The 23,114-nt window shown below is 34.9% G+C and overlaps 1 protein-coding gene across 1 annotated transcript in view; it reads left to right on the top strand.

The window, feature by feature from the left end:
* The window catches only part of Ascc3 (activating signal cointegrator 1 complex subunit 3), a 282,919-nt gene that overhangs the window by 9,198 nt on the left and 250,607 nt on the right, over positions 1 to 23,114 (top strand). The window contains 3 exon segments of the mRNA XM_051164237.1: positions 2,379 to 2,510; positions 4,793 to 4,943; positions 7,844 to 8,403. Of these exon segments, the coding sequence (XP_051020194.1) occupies positions 2,421 to 2,510; positions 4,793 to 4,943; positions 7,844 to 8,403 (801 nt within the window). The 5' untranslated portion in view covers positions 2,379 to 2,420.

Here is a 23,114-nt window from a genome sequence, read left to right as displayed (position 1 = left end):
GTGGTTGTTGTTGTCAGTTTTCACATGCGCATACATTGAATGCTGATTTAAGAATATAAGACACTGTGTCTTAAAACTGTTTTAAAAGTGTGGGGGGCTTGGTTTATTATTTGTGAATAGGGTAGAAATATATCTTAGGGTCCTGTCATCTGATCAGTCAAGTAACCGAGATTAAGAAAGAGGTTGTGGGGCTCAGTAATTTATGTTTTATAGACATGTTTTCAGGGCTGGAGAGATGGTTCAGTGGTTGAGAGTACTGGCTGTTCTTCCAAAGGGACCTGAGTTTGATTCTTAGCACCTATATAGTGGCTTACAATTACTGTAATTTCAGTCCCACGGGATCCAATGCCTTCTTCCGGCCTCCAGAGGCATGTGGTTCATAGACATACATGCATGCAAAACACCCATGGGAATAAAAATAATAAAACTAAACAAATGAAAATCCTCTAGACATACAATAAAGTTTCAAAATCTATGCTGTGCACTAATTCTTGATTTAATTTTTTTTCCTTTCAAATGTTTCAAGAACATGTTACTCAGTATTAGAAACATTCAAATGCTACTTTCAGAATTATCTTGAGACAGGAGATTGGGATGTGAGGTTTAATAGAATCTCAACACAAAAGACTGAGAGTAACACATAAAAGAAAGTATTAAATGAAGAAATGCTATAACACGCTTAGCTTAAGCTGGTATATAAAATGATAAAAAATATAGGAGAAAGCCTGAGGAATCTGGCATAAAAGTCCTGATCCTGTCTATAGCTTTAGCTATTTTTTAAGAAATTTTTTCTTTACATCTTATTTATAAAGTGTGTGTGTGTGTGTGTGTGTGTGTGTGTGTGTGTGTGTGTGTGTGTGTGTATTTGCCATACAGTTAGGGGCAAAGGTGGTTCTCTCCACCATTGGTTGGGTCTCAGGGATCTAGCTCAGGTTGTTTGACTTAGCAGTGGACAGCCCTGCCTACTAGCTCTCTTGTAGGTCTTTTTTTAAGTTTATAATCTTCCTCACAGGTCTGTTCAGCTTCCTCCTTTGCAAATTTATTCGTTCTTAATAAACTCTTTTTGCTTCTATCGCTATCGTTGTGTCCCTGTCCACTCTTTTGTTCTGTAGCACAGGAACTGGAAATCCTGCAGGTGCTCCAGGACTTGATTTGCCACCTATGTTAATCTTATAGCAAGTGCTCATTTGTCTATAGTCCCACTGAGTAGCTGACACTTGTGAAGTCCTCTAGCTGAGGAGTTTATTTACTAATTGAGTAATTTTGCTTTCCCTAGTGAAATTCTCCATTGTGAGTACAGTTTTCCATTAGCTATTCTAGGCAGTTTCTCACTCATCTTGATGCAGTTTTGTATGTTTTTAGTATCTTGCATTCTGTTTCTGACTTGTAATTTAATTATATTTTGTTAAGAGAATGACCTCTCCCTTAGGTCAGCAGACTAGTGGTCATGTTGAGCCCGAGAGTAGATATAATACTTCCAAAGTGTTGTTAAAATATTCGTAAAAGACTGGATGTGACCTGTTGCACTCATAGTGCTTGTTACTATTTTTGCACACAAAGTTTAATTTCTCATTTATGTAATACTAGTTAAAATTTATTGAGACTCACTTTATGCTTTTTTATACACACCATCTTAAAACTTTTCATGACCAGCAAGCAGCATGGATGACTCAGCAGGTAAAGGCTGCCAAGCCTGATAACCTGAGTTCAGTCCCAGGGATCCATAAGATATAAGGAGGGAACTACCTCCCACAAGTTGTCCTCTGATTTCCATGTGCCAGGGAGGGTATATGCCAGCACACACACACACACACACACACACACACACACACACACACACACACACACTCACCACCCCACATACACATATGCTACACGTACACACAATGTAATTTAAAAAATTAAAACTTTCAAATGTACTCGACGATGTATATTTTTAATCATAAAATACAGATTTCTGTGTAGCTTCATTGAATTTTGACAGATAGGGTTGGAGTGTGACTTGCGACTTTTAGTGGTGAGTGCTTTTGTACTTCTGTTTGATGCTGGATTTGCCACTTACTTCTGGCGGTCTGTTTTAGCACATTTTTGTGTATTCATTTTTTGAACCAGGCATATGAATTGAGAACTTTTGTATATTAGCTATCTTTTATTTCTTTGTTTTGCTTTAAAGTCTGTTTTGTCTACTGTGATATATCTGAGATAGTTTCCGGCACTTTTGGTCATTATATGCTGATAGATTTTGTTGTATACTTAAGAAACTGACATTACTAGCAAGTGCTTTTGGAGCCTTTTATTTTTCTTGTATAGGTCAGTTTGTTGAGTTTGATTACCTGTGTCATTTTAAAACATATAAATATCATTGTGTTTTGTTTCAGTTTCAAGTTTCTTATTTCTGTGGATCACTGACTGAGTAGTAGATGGCTTTACCTCGGCTCACAGGAGCCTTGCGCTCCTTTTCAAATGTCACCAAGCAAGATAATTACAATGAAGAAGTAGCTGACTTAAAAGTAAGTGTTTTTAGGTGAAAACTATTAAAAACAGTACGGGTGAATATTTGACATTTCTTGTTTTAATTGTATTCTGTCTTGAGAAGGAGATTGAATATTCTGATGGTGTTTTCACATGATTATACTTTTGTTAAACACCTGTGACTGTTTTGAAAGGGAATAATCCAATACAGGCCTTAATATTTTCTGTTGTTTAGGCCTCTACCACAGTTAATTTTGTCATTTAGTTTATGTTTATTTTGAGTCAGCTGGGCACATTTTTAGATCTTCTGTTAAATTCTTCACACATGACAAGAAACAGTCTATACCTTAACATAGGACATATAAATATTAATTTCAAGCTCAATAGTTGGTCTCAAAGTTAACCTTTCTTTATAATTGGTCAGAATACATTGAAGGCTTAAAGAAATTAATTATAAGGCCTTTTTAGAATCGAAATTTTAGAAATAAATACTAGTAATAAAAAATCATGGAATTTTAACTGTAACATAACTGACTGATAATGACTATGATGTGGACTAACTTCCTTACGTTATTCAGCTTTATAATACATAATGTTATGTTTACATTCACTTTAAGTATAGTTTTCACCATATTGTCCTTTTGAAATAGGTAAATGAGCAAAAGCTATAGTCATATACATGATAGATGTGTGTATGTGTGTGTGTGTGTGTATCATTACACTGAAAAAAATGATAAATAGTTTCCACCATATTGTCCTTTTGAAACAGGTAAATGAGCAAAAGCTATAGTCCTATACATGATAAATGGGCTTCTGGTAGAAAAGTTAAATGTTTGGCAATATGGTATGTGTTATGTGTGTAAAGATAGGCAACTTATTAAGAAATTGATCTTAATGTTTTCCTAAATTGTTTTTTTTTAAGATTTATTTAGTATGTATACAATGTTATGCCTGCATGCCAGAAGAAATGTTTATGAGCCACCATGTGGTTGTGGGAATTGAACTCAAGACCTTTGGAAGAGCAGTCAGTCTTCTTAACCTCTGAGCCATCTGTCCAGCCCTAATGTTTTCCCTTTGAAGAAAAATATAAAGCAGTTACTTTTAGTTCTTAACTCCTTAGCAGTATTGTAGAGTGAAAACCTGATTTACTGGCAGACTTCATTGATACAGTCTTCAAACAGTGTTACAATTAATCAGAAGGCAAAGACTACTAACCCTTCTTTTGGTAGACTTCCCATTAGTGATAGAGAATTGTGTCAGACTATAAAACACTTCATGTTCTCAATAGTTCCCACATTTCTCATTGTAACTAATGTAAAGTTATAATCTACATTTGTAACTAATGTTAATATCTTATACTCTCTTTTTGATTTTACCTTCCTAGAACCTTCCAAATTCTCAACTAATGATAGTATGGAATAGTTTACAGTTTAAAAGCATAAAAACTACATTCCATCCTTCCCATGTCATTTCAGTTATTATTGTAGGCTTTTAAGTACTTTTTGCCTCATGATTGAGGGAAATGGCATATAATGATCTTTATTTTAAAAAAACAATGTGGCTTTCTAATCACAGAAAGTGTCCATCATGCACAGAAGTAGAGATGAAGGTAAAATGAGTCTATGGCCAGTCTATTTCAAATGTACTATTTCCTTTTCTCAGCTCAGATTTACCAAAATTAGAAAATTGAAGCAGGAAAGTAATGAATAATGAGCATTGCCGGTTTAAGCAAGAGTAAAGTTATAGTTCTGTGCCTGACTCACCAGTTCTTTATTTTGCTTCATGACCTTTATCTGTGGATCAAAGCTAGGGATCTGACATGAAATTTTTATTGCATTCTGAAATCAATTCTTGAGAAGGAAGAGATTTATAGTTTCAAGAAGAGAGTGTCTATAGAAAAGAATACATATCTGACCTTCAGTTCCAGGGTCATATTCAAAACTCCATACTGTTTAAATGTGTTGAACTGATTTTAATCAGGGCCTCTAATAATCTTTCGTCAAAATGTGTTTTTTGGACATTATAAATGGTGTAAAAAGTAAACAGAAAAAAGGAAAGGAATATGTGTTTACATGTTAGTTTCAGAATCTTGAGTGTTCTATGTTGCTATATGGATGATCTTGTTTTATAATTAAAGCATTGTTTATTTTACACATTTTTGTCCTTGCATAGGTCAGTTACTTCTTGGATTAGTGTCTGAGTAGATACAACTTTGAATTCTGGGTAGTATCCTATTATGTAATAAAAATTATACATGATAAGTAATGGATTGGAGAATAACTTTAACCAGAATTTTTCTGTATTATACTCTCTTTTGCAGCTGAAGCGATCCAAACTTCATGCGCAAGTTTTAGATTTTGGCCTCACATGGAAGAAAATAGTAAAATTTTTGAATGAAAAACTAGAGAAGACTAAAATGCAAAGTATAAATGAAGACTTAAAAGATATACTACAAGCTGCAAAACAAATTGGTATAGTCTTTAATACAACAATAAGGTTCTAAAATTTCTTATAAGCTCTATATTAATAGTATATGGTAAAAAACTACAATTTCTTAGTAAATAGTCACAATTATAAACGACAGTCCTATCTCAATGATAGTGTTTCAGGGGTAGAAGTAAATAACCATGTATATACAATTAAAACTCCAAGCAACATTGATAGTTCAGTCTCCTAACAGGTGTACACCTAATGCACAAGCAAATGGTAGAATATAACTTGTACTTTGACTACTTCAGTTTCCAGTTTCTACTAAAATTCTCAATTGATTATATTTAAAGAAAATTATTATTTGGAATTATAATTACTAAATGCAAGCTTACTCTTTAAATATAAAAAACAAAACTAAGTCAATGAGCTGAAATTTGCAATAGAATTTCCAAGTTTGTACATTGAAGTTCATGGTATCATTCCAAATTTTTGTTAGTTAACACTACTGTAGTTTCAAATTTATCAGGCTTGTGCTTCCAGAACTCTGAACTATTTTCTATCCCATGTACTCCTGGTCTCCACCTATGTCATACTTGCTTTCCCATGCTGCTGTTTGGTGGCTTTCTCTCACTTCTTCATACTTCCTATGCTTCGGTCTGGAGGACTACACACACTCTTCATTGTACTGTGAAAAGTTGTGTCATTACCTTACAGCAGGTGCATCCTCCATGTCATTGAACTCAGCTAGAACATTGCTTCATCAGCTATCTAATTCCGAGTTGTCATGTAGCATACACATATTAATAGACTCTTCATGATAAGTGTGGTGGTTTGAATAAGAATGGACCTCATAGGCTCATAGATTTGAATACTCGGACACCATGGAGTGGCACTATTTGAAAAGATTAGGAGATGTGTCCTTGCTGGAGGAAGTTTGTCCCTAGTGGTAGGCTCTGAGGTTTTAAAAGCCCATGCCAAGCCCAGAGTCTCTCTGCCTCATGATGGGATGTAGCTTTCAACTACTGCTCGAGCACCTGCCTGCATGCTGCTATGCTTCCCACCATGATAATGAACTAAAACTTCTGACACTGTAAGAAAGCCCCCAATTAAATCCTTTCTTTTATAAGTGTTGTCGTGGTCATAGTATCTTTTCCTAGCAGTAGAACTAGGACATATTCTACCAAGATTGTTCTATAACTTTTCCAGTAACTTACCTACTATTGGAAAATTAATCTAATTTCACTTTTAGTAATTAACAAGTTTCTTTCATATTTTCTAAAGTGATTGGTTTATCATTAAGATTTACTTAATAAAGAAGAATTAGAGACACATCTACTTTTTAGGAACTTCTATGGAATCTAGTATAATGGGAAAAATTGGGAAATAAAGGACTGCTGTGAGTTTTGTTTAATGACTTACTTGCTGCTGTTTCTTATATGCTTTCACACTTGAGATTTCATTTTAACATGTGCATGAAGAAGATAATTTTTTAGGAAAGTAAGATAACTTAATGAGGACGTTTTGGTAAATCATTTTTAAAAGAAATTTTGTATGCTGTTGGATATATGTATGAATTCCATTACATTTCCTGCCTCCTGTGTTTTTTGTGTGTATGGGTGTGCACCATGTGCACATAGTATCCATGGAGACTGGTAAAAAGTGGTACCCATGGAGGTAGAGTTAACATGTTGGGAGTTGCCATCTAGGTGCTGGTAATCAATCAGGTCATCTGCAGGAGCAGCAGTTAATTGCTGAGCCATCTCTAGAGTCTCAGAATCTCAGTTGTTGTTGTTGTTCAGAGTTTAGTATCAGCAGTCCTAACCTTGTTAAACTATCTGTAGAAATATCATAAACCCAAATCTCTAAGAAATACCCATAATAGAAGAAAATGTATGCAGAGAACTTGGTAGTTTATAAGCACTGTGTAATTTGCAAAAAAAAAAAAAAAAAAAAAAAAAAAAAAAAAAAAAAAAAAAAATTGGTCATGTTTTCTTAAATTGGTAAAGCATGTATTCAACAATGTTCTGTAAAAATAAAGTGTGGGTTTTTTCTATACCTGTTTAAGATTCCACATAATGACACAGAGGCTTCTTAGATTTATTAATAAGCTTTGAAGCACTACAGCTGGGTAGATACTGCTCTCCTAACCTGTCTATACTAACCTGTCTATACTAACCTGTCTACACTAACCTGTCTATACTAACGTGGCTATACTAACCTGGCTATACTAACCTGGCTACACTAACCTGGCTATACTAACCTGTCTATACTAACCTGGCTACACTAACCTGGCTACACTAACCTGGCTACACTAACCTGGCTACACTAACCTGGCTACACTAACCTGGCTACACTAACCTGGCTACACTAACCTGGCTATACTAACCTGGCTATACTAACCTGGCTACACTAACCTGGCTACACTAACCTGGCTACACTAACCTGGCTACACTAACCTGGCTACACTAACCTGGCTACACTAACCTGGCTACACTAACCTGGCTATACTAACCTGGCTACTTCCCAGCCACATGTTACTTGCCATTTAATTTCACCTTGGCTGCTTCTGCTCCATCTCTGTCCTCAGAGTGACTTCCTCATGGTCTCTGTGTCTCTGTCTCTGTCTCTCCTCCTCCTCCTCCCCTTCTCCTCGTCTTCTTCCTCTCTGTTCTCTACCTGAGACCCCTGACTAGGATTGGAAGTCCTGCCTCCCTCTTGTCTTCTCTACATAATTAAAGGCTGATCAGGTTTAACTAAAATGCTCTTTGTTGATCAAAAATAGTTTTTTTAGAAATTTTAGAATGTACTTTTTAGGTCTTAAGTTTATTTAACTCAAAAAAGTGAAAGGATCCTTTTTTTTTTTTTTTTTTTTTTAGATATGCCAATTGGGATGATGATTTAATTGAGCTAACACTGTGTTTCTATTTTTTTCTTTGACTAGTTGGAACGGATAATGGGAGAGAAGCAATTGAATGTGGGGCTGCCTTTCTCTTCATGACATTTCACTTGACAGACTCTGTTGGTTGCATGGAAACAAAGGCTATCCGGCAGATGTTTGGGCCTTTTCCATCGTCATCTGCTACTGCAGCTTGTGATGCCACCAATCGAATTATTTCTCATTTTAGTCAAGATGATCTTACTGCTCTTGTACAGATGGCAGAAAACCAATGTAATGATAGAGCGTTTTTTGGTAAAAACTTAGCATTTTCCTTTGACATGTATGATCTGGACCACTTTGATGATTTGCCAATAAACGGTGAAGCCCAGAAAACTATAAGCTTAGACTACAAGAAGTTCCTGAGTGAACATTTTCAGGAGCACTACACGCCAGAACTCAAGCCCGTGGAAAAAACAAATGACTCCTTTTTGTGGTGTGAAGTTGAGAAGTACTTAAATGCAACGTTAAAGGAAATGACTGAAGCACCAAGAATTGAGGATCTTTGCTGTACCTTATATGACATGCTTGCTTCTGTTAAAAGTGGTGATGAACTTCAGGATGAGGTACTGTTGAAGTTTTTCAAGTTGTATGTAAACATGAACTGTCTTATGTATAGCTCTATAAAAATTAATTTCTTCTTACAATATTGACATTGAACCTAGAGCCGTGAACATGCTAAATGTATGTTCTAGCACCAAGGTGCATACTCAACTCACTATACCTTTTAAAAATAGTCAGTATAAAACGTTTAACATTCTGCAGTTTCATTGGTACTGAGCTCTCTAGCCAAGTTATTTTATATAGGAGGTATGTGTAATTTTCCTTTAGGTTCTTAAAGGAAGACTGACTGTAGTAAACAGTGAAAGAGAGATACTCCTTTTTAAAAGTGTTGTTTCACTGCAGTAATACTTTTATGCTGAGAAATGCATAGATTTAAATGATAAATTATGTGGTTTCTTTAAGAATAACTTTATACTGTTTGTACAACTGTTAATTGACATTAAGGAGTTTTTTTGACTAATTTCTGTGTGAAATAATTACTATTGAGTCAAATTAATCCAAAATAATGGGCTAACTAGATTTTTTTCTAAAATAATTTGCTTAAAAAACTATTTCTTAAAATTTAAATATTATTTCTTCCCTTTCCTCTTTCCAACCTCTTCCATCTACACTTCTCACCTTTCTTGCTCTCTCACAAATTTATAGCCTCTTTTTCTTTAAGTATTTTTATACACACACACATACACACAAATACAAATATATGAACATAAACTGTTGCGTCCATATATTACTTGTATGTATATTATTTCATTGGTTAACCATTTGGAGGACTTTTGAGCATTCCTTAGTGTCCTGTAGTTTTGTCTAGGACTGACCTCATGAGATTTTTCTTTCTATGTTAGCATGTCATCCTTGTTCAGGGTTCTTTTAGGCAGCCATGTTAGTGAGTATAGCATCTCTGACATTTGTAAGAAACATAATGTCTCAGCCAAATTCTGTTCCTCTGGCTTTTATAGTCTTCCTGTTCCCTCTTCCAGAATGATCCATGGCCCTACATTGCAGAAATTGTGTTGTAGATCTATCATTTTAGACTACGAACACTTGATATTTGTACTATACATTTTAAGCAATTGTGATTTTCTGTAATGATCCCACTGTTGGAAAGAGAACAACAATTATCTGTGGATATAAAGGCACATACTTAAAATGCAGTCAGGAATTATGATGTTTTGGTAAAATATTGATTGTAGTTTCTCTATCAAGGTCAATAACTTCACTAACCCCAGTTTGTTGGCAAGATTATCAGTACCAGGCATGATTTCCTATTGTTTAGTGAGTCTTGAGTCTAATTAGAGAGCTGCTGTGGGTTACCACCAAGGTATATGTGCCACTCTTCCACCCTTAACTTAATGTTCTAGTGCCATTATGATTGTTGTTGCAGTTCAGAGGTTTCATAGCAGGGTATGACTGACTAGATCTTTGTAAAGGTGTGTGTTTACCTATGTGTGTATGTGTGGAGGGCAGAGATTATTGTCATCTTACTCTCTGCCTTTTACATTTTCTGACACTCATTGAACTTGGAGCTCATCAGTTAGATTAGACTGGATGGCCAGTGAGGCCCCATGATACTCTTGTGCGCCTGCTCCCAACCTAGCCCTGATATTAGGGATATCTGTTCCTTTTCCTGGATTTTATAGACTCTGCTCTTGATGTTTGCACAGCAGGGACTTGACTTGGTGATTCATTTTCCCAGGCAAGATCTCTGGACAGGTCAATATAAAGAGATGTACTTTTATATTTTATTTTTCTATCGTAAGGAAAACATTTTAGTTCCATTCTGAATTGTAATTTGCTTATATTATACAAAGCGATGAATTACTCTTAACAGCCACATGAAAAATTTATATGGGGGCTTTAGTTTTGTCCTCAATCATCATTTCATTCACAAATTATAATGTCAAAGCATTTTTAGTATTAGAAAGATTGAGTAACCTGTGTGCCAAGAGATTAGTGAATATGGCGTACTGTTTTTAAAAGAGCAGAGACTTTGAAAGATTTGAGGTAACCGAATCTCTAAGAAGCTCAGTTTTCCTGCTCAGTATTCCAAGGGAATACTAGTAGAATGATAAAAGATTGATATGAGCACTAAATGTCACCCCATATATGAATTGCTGATAACATATGAAAACTGGTCAGGTGGTAGATGTCTTTATTAGGTTTGGTATTGTTGTTGTTGTTTTAATAACTAATGAGCATTTAAGTTAATTAAGAGAGTCAGTGTTAGTTGTTTGGAAGTAAGGGATCATATTTTTACTTTATGGTCAGTCTCATAGTCTGTAGTTATTTTCTTGGGTTAGTTTATATCACATCTGTTACACAGTATGCCTAATAGTGTTTTAAAATTCATGATACATAAAGTACTTGTATTTATTTTTCCTTGTGTGTGTGTGTTTATTTTTGTTTTGTTTTGTTTTTGTTTGTTTGTTGTTGGTCTAGTATGCCACCATAATGAAACTTAGAAATGTTGACCTCTTAGTTTTTTTTTTTAATTTTTTGAGTGAGCCATAATATAAAATAGTTTTAAAAAATCTCTGAATATCTTGTATTATTTGCTGTTCTGATGTGCACTTTTTGATTTCTATGTATATCCTGGAATTGATCCCCCATCAGATACATATCTAGGAGGTAGACTGTCTCATTGCTCTCTATTGATGATTTCCTTTGCTGGGTAGAGCTTCTTATTTATATATCTTAGTGTCTCAATGTTATTTTTATTTTAATTTCTTTTTAAATTTACTTAGTCTTTCATAATTTCATATTTGTATATACACACATATATATGTAGTTTGATTATGTCTTCTCCTCCTATGACCCTCTCCCGTATCTCCCCTTTTTGACAAACTCCTTCATCTTCCCAACAAGTCATCTACTTTCATGCCTTTTTGTGTGTTTGTTCCATTGTATTTAATTAGGGCTGCTTTCATGAACATGAATAAAAGATTACAAGGGTAATTTACTAGAGGCTATACTGTTGTGGATTATGATTTCTCATTCAGCAACCAACATTCATCAAAGGTGGGATGGAGCTTTATGAGCCCATTCTTGTCCATGATGGAATGTTAATGGGCCCAGTCTTGTGCAGGTAATGATGTATTGCTGGCACAACGCTATATAATAAAAATAAGGACGTAAGGGCTTGGGATATGGCTTAGTGGAAAACCTAGTTATATCTAAAACACAGTGTTTCACAGTATTCCTTTCCGTCCTCTGACTCTACTGTTCTTTTTGTCCCCTTTTGTGTGATGGTCCTTAAGCCTTGGAGGTGGTTTCCAGTTAGGGCTGAACATTCAACAATTACTTATACTCACTACCTAGAGCAGTTAGGAGTTTTTGCATTGACAGTTGCCTACTGCAAACAGAAGTTTCTGTGAAGTATACAAAGGCAGTACTAATCTATATATCTATCCTTAAATACTTAGAATGGAACTTGACACAATATCCATTTAAACATAACAGATTATTCCTAGGGCCTATGACCTTCCCAACCGTGGGCATTTGGCCAAGCTTACAGTATAAAGCATAAATTTCTCCTGTGGAATGAGACTTAAGTTTGAAAAAAAAAAAAAAAAAAAACCTGAATGGTTACCCCTGTGGCAATCATGACATTGTTTTAGAAGAGAACTCATTTAGAGCTTTAAATTTGTATGGTTGGTATTAGTATTTATTGGTAACAGTAAAGCTACCATGTTTTAAATGACTATTATGTATAAGCTTGGATCAGGCTATCACTCTTGACATAACTACTTTTCTCAGTTTTTCATGTTGTCTAATGTATAAAAATGGAAACAACAACAAATAACTAGAAAAGGAGCCCTAATTCAAAATTGAGGCTCAAGTTATAAAACAAAACAATGTTAGAAATTCTGGGACTTTATCCCACAGTATAGACCTTCCATTCCTATTACATGCTATCATTTAGAAAACACGTATCTGTTTGTTTATTTGTGTGTATATATGTGTGAATATCTGCACACCTGTGTCTGCATCTATGCCAGAAGAGGTTCTAGAGTGTCCTCCTCTGTTGATCTCTGCTTATTTCTTTGAGGTAGCATCTCTCCCAGGACCCAGGTTTCTGTTTTCTTTGCTAGGACAGAAGCCTAGAAACCCCAGGGATGGGATTCTTCTGTCTTTGTTCCCGTTGGAGGTCGGGTTACTGCACTACACAAGACTCGTTTTATGGGTCTTGTTTGTGATCTGAAATACAGTCTTTGTGATTATAGTCTTGTGCTCTTAAACACTAAACTGTCTCTTTAGCTTTCATTATATTTTCAAGAGAAGAAGCATGAATTGAAAAGTTGAAGTTTTTTTTTTTTTTTTTAAATTATAAAGCTAGGTAAATTTTGTCTTACCAAGGTCTTATGAAACTATATTCCAGAATATTTATTTCAGAATGTTGTGTGCATTTGTGGTGTATATGAAGCATCTGGCACAGTGCTTTCTAAACTGTTAGCACCGTAATGTTTAAACATATCAGAGTTTTTACTTTATTCCTTATAAATTATAAAAAAATTCTTATCCACGTCTACAGATTAGTACTAAAGAGCTGGTTGGAATATTGGGAAATGTCAAGTGACTTCTTGAAGGGCTAGCATATTTTAGATCTGTTTGAGTATATATATTAATATATTCCAATATTAAGTGCTTCTGCAGCACAATTAAGGCCAGTGTAAATATTGATGGAGTTACTGTGTAATCAGTTCCTAGAAAAAAGTGAGTTTTGAATTTATTAATGATGATGGCTTGTTTTAATTCAAATGGTACATTCTGAAGCATGTATAAACTGACATTTGCTCTTAGTTTTATCTCTTGCAGATGGTGTTTCTTGACCCATAGCACATTCTCTTTTTAGATTTTTCCCCCACTGGCCCCAGGAAGTAAAAATTACTTGGTCAGCTTATTGTCTGAGTGAAGATTCTGATTTTTATTTGTTATATTTGTTATATATGATTCTGGTGTCTTTGAAAATTTTAATGCTTTAATAGTGGTCTTATCTTTTTTGTTTTTGTTTTTGTTTTTTTGTTTTTTTTTGTTTTTAACTTGAGACAAGGTTTCTCTGTGTAGCCTTAGCTGTCCTGGACTCACTTTGTAAGCCAGGCTGGCCTTGAACTCACAGTGATCCACCTTTCTCTACATCCCAAGTACTGGGATTAAAAGTGTGCGCCACCATGCCTGGCCTAACTTTCTTTATATTCTTTAAACCCATTAGGAATATGCACTGGTATTCTTTGACACTTGGCACTATTGATATTTATTTGTGAAAGTAAAAGTTAATATTTTAATTGATATGCTACATGCTGCAAAAGAATACTAATCTATTATATTAAGTAGTATGTTGTAAGAAATAGTCAATAGCTGGGGAGCTTGCTTGGTGGTGAAAACACTTGAGATATAGTCTTAGCATTTGAACCTGAGTTTAGGTCTTTAGCCACCCACATGACTTCTGGTACCTATAACCCCAGTGCTGGAATGTGGGCACAGATAGAAGGTTTGCTGGGGCTTGCTGGCCATCATTTTTTCCAGGTTTAGTGAGAGATCTCATTTCAGATGAATAGCTTGGAGAGTGAGAGAGCAGTTGTTATGTGACAAGACTTTTTCTGGGGATATTGAACCACTCAAGGGGAGCCCACAACAAACCAAAGTAATGATACCACCAAAGTCCAATTTGGTGAATCAGTGAGTTTTATTGAGGTTACCCACAGAAATGTGGGTGAGGGTATCCTTTCAAAAGCAGAAATAACTCAAAGACAGCTGAATCACCAAAGCCCAACCCAACTCTGGTGACTGCTCACAAAAGCTGGAAACCTGAAGCACACTACACAGTTTGTAGATAGTTCAAGATGTTTGAGAGGTTACTTTCCATGTGCCTTATTTTGTCTAAACCTCTTGCAGGCAGGTCGGCTGATCTCAGAGTTGTCTTTGCAGCCTTACTTGTCTAACAGTGACCCTCAGCTCGCCTTTATTGCATATTCTGAGAGGAAGGGGCCCAGTGAATCTGGTCAGTTTCAGGACTTCCTGAAGCTGTTTTGAGTTGTTTATGTTTTGTCTTAATGAGATCTTCTGTGCAATATGAAATGCTTCAATATGAAGAAACTGCTGTACAGCAGCAAGACACTGACATTCTTCCTTGGTCTCCATATATAGCGTGCATATATTGCATGCACCAGCAGGACCACCACCACATGGGTCATTATATTGTATTTTTGTAAATTATATCAGTCTTAGAATTTATTAAACATAATCAGATTCTCATATGTCCTTCTGCCTTTAAGTTAATGTGATATAATATTTTACCTTAATTGCTATTATAAAATTATGCTCATTTTATACTATTAAGATTAATGATTTCTCTTCAGCTATGAATATAGAATATGTATTATCTTCTGTTTGATACATTTAGTTAATTCATTTATTCTTATGTGACATGAATTTTTAAATTTTTGGAAATAAAAGCTAATTTTTTATTATTTTTATGTTTTTTTGTTTTTATTTTTATGTTTCCTTCAAATTTCCACCTGTGTCTGTGTATATATTTTAAAAGGAAAGTGAACTGCAAAATTAAATCTGATACAATGAAAATTGTTCAGATTAACTTGGAAGAGCACATGGAATTATCCTTGGAATATACTTATACATGATTGAAAGAAGTAATATATTTTATTAGTAAAATAAATGATAATAGTTTCTGGTAATAGTATTTTAGTTGGCTGAAAACATTTTAATATTTTTGTCAATTTTTAAATAAGTATTAAACTAAGAAAATGATGTAAACATTTAATACAGAAGATAATTGTTTTCAGTTATCTGTATTCACATGTATGACTAAACTTTTCTTTTTTTTTTTAATATTTTTTTGAATGCCTAACCAGCCTTCCTGAGACCCTGGCCTATATATATATATGAGTGCTATATCTGCATGCCAGAAGAGGGCATCAGATCACATTATAGATGGTTGTGAGCCACCGTGCAGTTGCTGGGAATTGAACTCAGGACCTCTGGAAGAGCAACCAGAGTGCTCTTAACCACTGAGCCATCTCTCAAGCATGTAAACTTTTCTTTTAAGAGGAAGTTAGCCTATATCCTTTCTACATATCAGGAAACTGTCAATATGCTGTATTAGTATGAAAGTGTAAAGTAAGCCTCTAGTCATACAGTTCTTCCCAGCTTAACTTTACTAAGTACCTGTCTAAGTTGCTTTTCTTTTACTGTGGTATGACACTATGGCCAAAGTAACATAGAAAGTATTTAATTTGGCTTTACAGTTCCAGAAAGTTAAAGTCCATAGTGGGGAGCAAGTACATAGTGAGAGAAACAGCTGAGAAATCATGTCTTGATTCACCAGGAAGAAGCAGAAAGGGGGTGGCAGGAGCTAGCTGGAAATAGTTCAAGTCTTCTGAAATGTAAAGCCCAGTCCTAGTAACTTACCTCCTCCCAAAGTTTAACCAATTCAACTATATGAGCCTATGGGAGCTAATCTTATTCAAACCCCCACCCTGCCCTTCTAATCATTTCTAGTATGTAACAAGAAATCCCGTTCATATTTCAAGCTGTTTTAATTAAACTTGTAAATGACTTTGCCTTTAGGTTTGTTAAATTGTTATGTTAGATTAAGTACCTCCAAATAGTGGCCATTAATTATTATGAAAATATAATTTGTATAATTTTCTGCAGGCAGCAACAATTTGCATTGCACTTTCTTCCTAGAGATAAACAAATGCTGTCTTAATTGTCATGATCATTTTTTATGTTAGTCATGACTTTATTTCATAGTGTATGAATATTTACTACTTTTCTGTGCCACAAACCAAATGCGGATTAATTTACAAAGGTTTAAGTATTATCTACATATTGTGAGTATTCAGTATTTAATTCTATGTGAACTGTAGTCTTTTCAGAGTTGCTTGGCTTTTAATATTTTCTTAGTATTTTTTTATTATCACTGTTGTAGGAATTTTATTGCTGTGATAAAACGCCATGTCTAAAGCAACTTGTGGAGTAAACAGTTTATTTCAGCTTACAACTTTTAGGACTCAGTTCATTACTGAGGGAAAACAGGGCAGGGACCTGGAGGTAATTGTTAAAGCAGAAGCCATGGAGGAGTGATCCTTTCTTTATACTGCCCAGAATCAACTGCCCATAGATGCCACTACTCAGTATGGGCTGGACCTTTCTACAACAGTCACAAATTAAGAGACTTGCCTTTAGCCCAACATAGGAAGGACTTTTCTCAGTTGTGGGTTCCTCTTCTCAGATAACTATAGCTTGTGTCAATTACATGCGCGTGCGCACGCGTGTACACGTACACACACACACACACACACACACACACACACACACACACACACACACACACACACACACACACCCCAAACAGACAAAACAAAAATCAGGACAATCACCCTGTCTGTATCACATACCACATGCAAATTGAAAATTGAAAATTGCGTATTACTTCAGAAAAGGCTTTAAATAATTTTTCTGTGTATACTATGCTTACTATAATGTGTAATGCATGATTTTTATTACTTTAATGTGTAGAACATTTTCAGGCTTTAAGATGCATGTCTGTACAATTAAAATGAAAATAGATGAGTTTTCTTTAATATGAGAACCCAAGTTCCTCTTCTGTTTTTTCTTAAGACATTATTTGTGCTGTGAAAACTTCCTTTCAGATCGTTATATGTTTCTTAGCGTGCTCCTGAGTAGAGAATTTATAGATTATCCACTTTTAAAACCTAACATTGCATCTTTAGAAACGAAGCTTGTGAGGCTTTCTTCTATTTTCAGAAGAAAGGTATTTGTTCCAAGAACATTTGATGCTGGTGTGCCTCTATAGTTAGATCCGAGCTCAGAATTCCATGTCATTTCAGATTCTCCAGTACTTAACTGGCTTATTCAGAAATTCTGTTTCATTGATAAACTAAGTTTGACAACTACATTTTTCTACATAAAGAGCTACTTGATCCCGTATTTAAGCCTTTTGCTACAAAATGATTCGTAGCGGTGTCTCTATCTTTCTCAGTAGCTTTTAATAATTTTGCTCCTAATTTTTTCCTCATTTAAAAAAAATGTTTGACTTTAGAAAATCAGCTTTAAAAAAAACTTTTTGATATATGGTTTACCACTTATTAATAAAGCATGTATTTGTTTTAAATAATGAGGTCCCTGAGAGTTTTCTATCCTTTAGTTACAAAAGACTTGAAAAAAGCCTGAAGGTCTTGTTACATGCCATTTTCTATTATATTTATTTTACAATGGAAGTGAGGTTTGCATTTATATATTTTAGCTGTTGATATCTGGCTTGCTGATGGCATGCCTACAATCAGCATTCCATAGACTCACTGGAGGATTGCTAGTTTGATGCTACAAATTTAAATGTCTCAATTAAGTTCAATAAGTGATTACACAAATTGAGCAAGAAATAAGTCTCTCGGTATAGACAAGGCCTTGGGTTCAATTAAAAAAAAAAGACAATATTTACAAGTACTAATTCTTATTCCTTCCATAGTATTTATTATAATAACTGGTACAGATTTGGAAACCACTAAAATATAAATGGCATGAATAATTATGTGAAAATAAGTGCCAATTAATTCACACAGATATGTACATTTAATGATGTCAATCTAAAGCTGATAAATAGAACCCAATATTGATCATAGTTCTCCTTTTTGTAACTTTTTCCTGTTTTCTATAAAGATTTAAGCATCTTTAAGATAAAGATATTTTGCTACATAGATCCTGTCTAAACTACAGCGAATACACTTTACTTTATAAAATTCACCAATATTCAAAGAAAAATCACCTTTATTTCAAGTGGCTTTATACAAGTTCCTTGAATTTGTAGCATATTTTACATTTATTATAGGCTTTATTTTATACTAGTTTTAGGTTTGTTGAAGAAGCAGAAATACATAGTTTTGGAATATGTCTTGCTCCACATTTTCTCCTATTATTACATTAGTTTTGTCACATTTGTTACAATTGGTAAGTCAGTATTGATAGATTAAAGTGCAAGCAAAGGTGCGTGGAAACCACCAAACTGGACTGCTCTGTGGGTAGAAGACAGTTCACTGGGGCATGCAGACTGCCAGGAGATCAGGAAAAACCTTGTTAGCTTCATGGGTACAGGTAGTGCAGGAAACCACATGTGGGCCAGTGGGCCAGAACAGCCTGGGAGTTAGCATGGGAGCTGTTTGATTTAATCAGTAACTAGATGACTTTTGCCCAATGTAGTTGCTCATTGGGCATAGATAAGGGAAATAGTGGCCTTTTTTGAAAAACAGAAACCTGTTACAGGAGATTTCTAAGGAATGCTGAGTTATATTTCCATTTATTATTTCTGTTATTATTTGTTATGGATAGTAATCTTTTGTTTACTCTAAGAATCTGGCCTGCTTATATATTGTCAGAGGCACTGCCATTTGAGGGCCTACTTTGGACCCAACTATTACTATTGACTAAAGCCCATGGTTTATTAGGATTCAGTTTCGGTATTGCAGGATCTGTGTTTTGACTAATATATTGTAGGGTAGGTCCATCAATGTTATGCAAAATAGCTGCATTTTCCTGGAAGATTCTGGCCTCTGTTTTTCACACCCCACTGTTTTTACACCTTTTTACTTTGTTTTATATGTGTGTATGTGTGGGTGTGAGCATACACATGTACAAATGTGCTGTGGCATATGTGTTGATGGGGAAGTCAGAGGACAACTTTTGAGGTCAGCTCTCTCACCATGTGAGTTTCCAGATTGAATAGGCCCTTGGGCTTAGCAGCAGGCATTTACCCTCTGAGCATCTCACAGTACTCCTCCCTGCTCACTGAGCCCCTGGCAACCTTTGATAATTTTACTGTGTCTATACTTTTGAAAAAGCATTTTCTTTGCGTTTCCACAATGGCCTATAGCTGGAATCAAAAATCGTAGCCTTTACAGACTGCTTGCTTTACATAGCAGTTTATATTTAATATTTTTCTATGTTTTTTAGGGTATGATAGTATGTTTCTTTTTTGTTCCAAACAGCACTACACTGTTTATTCATTTACTTATTGTGGGACTTTTTGGTTGCTTACAAGCTGCCAAAACTAGATAGTCGCATGTAGGTAGAAGTCTTAATCTCAATATTTATGAGCACTTTCTTACCACTTTTGATAATGACTGTCTCATATATTTAGTCATTTATTTTAAAATGATATACATATATTATGTGCCTATGAGTATTATAAAATATATACAAACATGGAAAAGTTTAAAAGATATATTCATAAAAATAATCTTTGTAGTACTGGGAATTGAACCTAGGGTCTTATGTATATTAGAAAAGCATTCTACCATTATGCTATGTTCCCATCCCTAAATGTATTGGTGAAAGTAAAATTTGCATTCTTAATTCTATACTTGAGTTTTTAAAAATGTTAATCCAAGGCTAAAGAGACAGCTTAAGTGTTTGTTGCAAAATACTGGGAACCTGAGTTCAATCCCTAGAGACAGAGATCACCAGAGCTTGCTGGCCTTTGTGCCAGGGGTGCTCAGCAAGTTACAGACAATGATAGAGACCTTGTCTTAAAAGACAAAGAGGATGGCTCCCTAGGAATAAGATTGGAGGTTGACCTTTGGCTTTCATATACACCATTGTGTAACACACGTGTACACACACACACACACGTACATGCGTTCATGTGTGCATACACACACATGCATGCACACATGTTTATTCACTTATTCTTGTTATACTTAAAGTGAGAAGGATAAACAGTTTGTGGTATATTTGAATAAGAATGCAAAAGCATTGTATAATTTCAATAGACTTGTTACTTACAGCCAATACAATTTATTGGATTTTTCTAATGTTTGATCACTTATCCCTTTAGTTGTAATTATTAACACTTATTTGCATAAGTTTTTTCATTGGGGAATTATGTGATGTATGTATGTTTCAATATTTTCTATAAGAGCCCTTGAAAGACTTTGTAGCTAAAGAGCATGTCTCATTGTAGTCTTCCTGTATTCATTCTGTTATAAGTTATTTTAGTTTCTGCACATAACAGTTCTTGAAAACAAACTCATTTATCCTGGTTCATGTTTTGTGCTTTACTGATGTGCTCTATTTGTTCATTGGAACTTTCTTAAATGTATAGATTGATTTTAGCTCAGAATATTAAGCGTTTCAGTAAGGGTGGTGTACTTCAGCTTATTAAGTGAAGTGTTAGAAACACATTGATTAAATTTACTTCCAGCCTTCTTTGTATTTCTTCATACATATTGAGCGGATCAAAAACAAAACAAAACAAACAAACAACCCAAAAAACAACAACACATAACAAAACTATCTACTTTTCTGGGCTTTCCTAGAATTTATTTGCAAGATCACAGTTTTGATGTAGATACACGTGAGTGTGTGTGTGTGTGTGTGTGTGTGTGTGTGTGTGTGTGTGTGTGTGTGTTTAACTGACTGTAAGGTTTTTAAATAGTTACCTCTACTATATCTTAGACTGTCTCATACTTAGAAAAATTTAGAACATTGATTTTGTAACTTTTTATTTAATAATACATTTAATACTTTCTGGTTTATATATTATAAATAAAAGCATTGAGGAACTTCTACAGTTTCTTACTGTCTGTCTGTTGGCTGGTTGTGGGTCTCTGTCTAGATCATCATCTACTGCAAAGAGAAGCTTCTCTAGTGATGGTTGAGAGATGCTTTAATCTATGTCAATAATGATAGGCCAGTAGGGCTTGGTTTAATGCCATATCTATTTAGCACAGCAATTGTAGGAGATTCTCTCTTAGCATCTTTAATCTTTCTAGATACAGGTTCTTGGTCCAGTAATGGTGCTGGGTAAGAGCTTCAGCTTCTGGTGCAAGACTTAAATCCAACTGGAAACTGGTTTGTTACCCCCATGACATTTATGTCAGTATTGAATGAGTGGGCATGCTTTGTCCGTCTAGTCATTATTGTAGCTCACAGGATTCACAATTGGGCAACACCGATGATTACTTTTTTCTTTGATAGCATGTAGAATATCCATTTCTAAGTAAAACTGTACTGTATAAAACCTTCTTTAGAGACTCATGAATCATTGTGAAAGAGGACCTGGAAATACTGTAAAAGCCAGAGGTGGAAGATAACTGAAAGGAGTCAGCTGCTCATAGGAACTTTCAGAGGTTGTGACACAATGCATAAAGACCTATATAAGCCTAAACCAGACCAGGTCTCAGCGTAGAGAATAGTATTGGGCATCAAAGTTTACCATTACTTTTTGTTTGTTTTTATAACAATATATAATGCCTCATAATCAAATTGGGAGTTTAGTATCCACTGTTAATAGTGCCCTTAATGGGATTGATAATTGTCTAATGGTCTAACTCACTACTTGGCTTCTCTCTCTCTCTCTCTCTCTCTCTCTCTCTCTCTCTCTCTCTCTCTCTCTCTCTCCTCTTCTCTTTAAGATTTTTATTTTCAATTTTGTGTGTGTTTTTTCTACATGCACACAAACACATATGTAGAAATGAGTACATGCCTGTGGAGGCTAGAAGAGGACATTAAATCTCCTGGTGCAGGAGTTAGAGGAGGTTGTGAACTGCCTGATGTGGTTGCTGGGAACTGAACTTGAGTCGTCTTCAAGATAATAAGTATGCTTAACCACTAAGTCATGTCTTCAGCCCTGGATAGTTTTCCGGAAAGATGCAAAAATTGTATTTGGCTGTTAAATTCTAATATTATCAAGAAACAAGGAAATAATACTACCTTAAAGTTAATCTATGTGTATTCTGATTTTTAAAATAATCTTTTAATCTAAGGAACATAGTTTTTTATTGATTGATTTGAAGCAAAAACTAGTAATGTAGCCAAAAATATTTTTATTGTAGCAGCATGAATGTTACAAATGTTTTGTCTGCTCCCAAATTATCTAAATAGGTAATATTGAATGTAATAGTATTTACTAGCCCTGAGCATAGTAGCACATATCTGTAGTTCCAGCACTTGGGAATCTGTGTTGCAAAGTTTGCAAGTTGGAAGCCAGAGTGATCTTGCTGTTTAAAACAAAACAACAACAGCAGCAGCAGCAGACTGAAAATTCTGAAGCAGCTTCTGCTGAGGGAAGTATATTAGCTGCATCTATTATGTTTTCTGATTCTGGAAGCTTAACACTTTCATTGGTTGCTGTATTCTGTGTTGTAAAAACTTCTTTGATAGGCGTCTCTGTCTGCACCCATAGCTATCCTTTCTCTTTTTCCTTTTTAACTTGGTGGCCTTGGGTACTTGTGTTAGTATAGCAAACAATGATCCAGACAGCTGTACCTTTGCAAACAGTCACTGCCAGTGCCAAGTTAGTTTGAAGTGCAGATCTTGAATGAAGAAGTGCACCTGCTCTTGAGTGGATGTATGTGGCAAGTGTTATGGAAAACATAATTTTGGGTTGTTGTTGAGTCTGATAGCAGCTTATCTCAGAACTCTGCTAATATTCTTTGGGAATTTCAAAAACCTTGTATTTTACTTGTTTTTTTCACATGTTTTGTCAATCATGGGGGCTTAAGAATGTTATTAAGAAGTGATTGAGTCTGTTCCATTATGCTGTTTTTTTTTAAATTAAAGTTAATTTCCAAGTATACTAGTTGTTTTCTAAAATTGTTTTTGTCTTTTAAAAAATTCTACTATGTTTATCATTTGTGAACAACAAAACAGTTTGGATTAAGTAGCTGAGTGCCTAAGAATA

The sequence above is a fragment of the Acomys russatus genome, chromosome 21 (assembly GCF_903995435.1).
Source record: "Acomys russatus chromosome 21, mAcoRus1.1, whole genome shotgun sequence".
Lineage (NCBI taxonomy): Eukaryota > Metazoa > Chordata > Mammalia > Rodentia > Muridae > Acomys > Acomys russatus.
The sequence above is the reverse complement of the archived record's forward strand: the minus strand, read 5'-3'. Positions and strand labels throughout refer to the sequence as shown.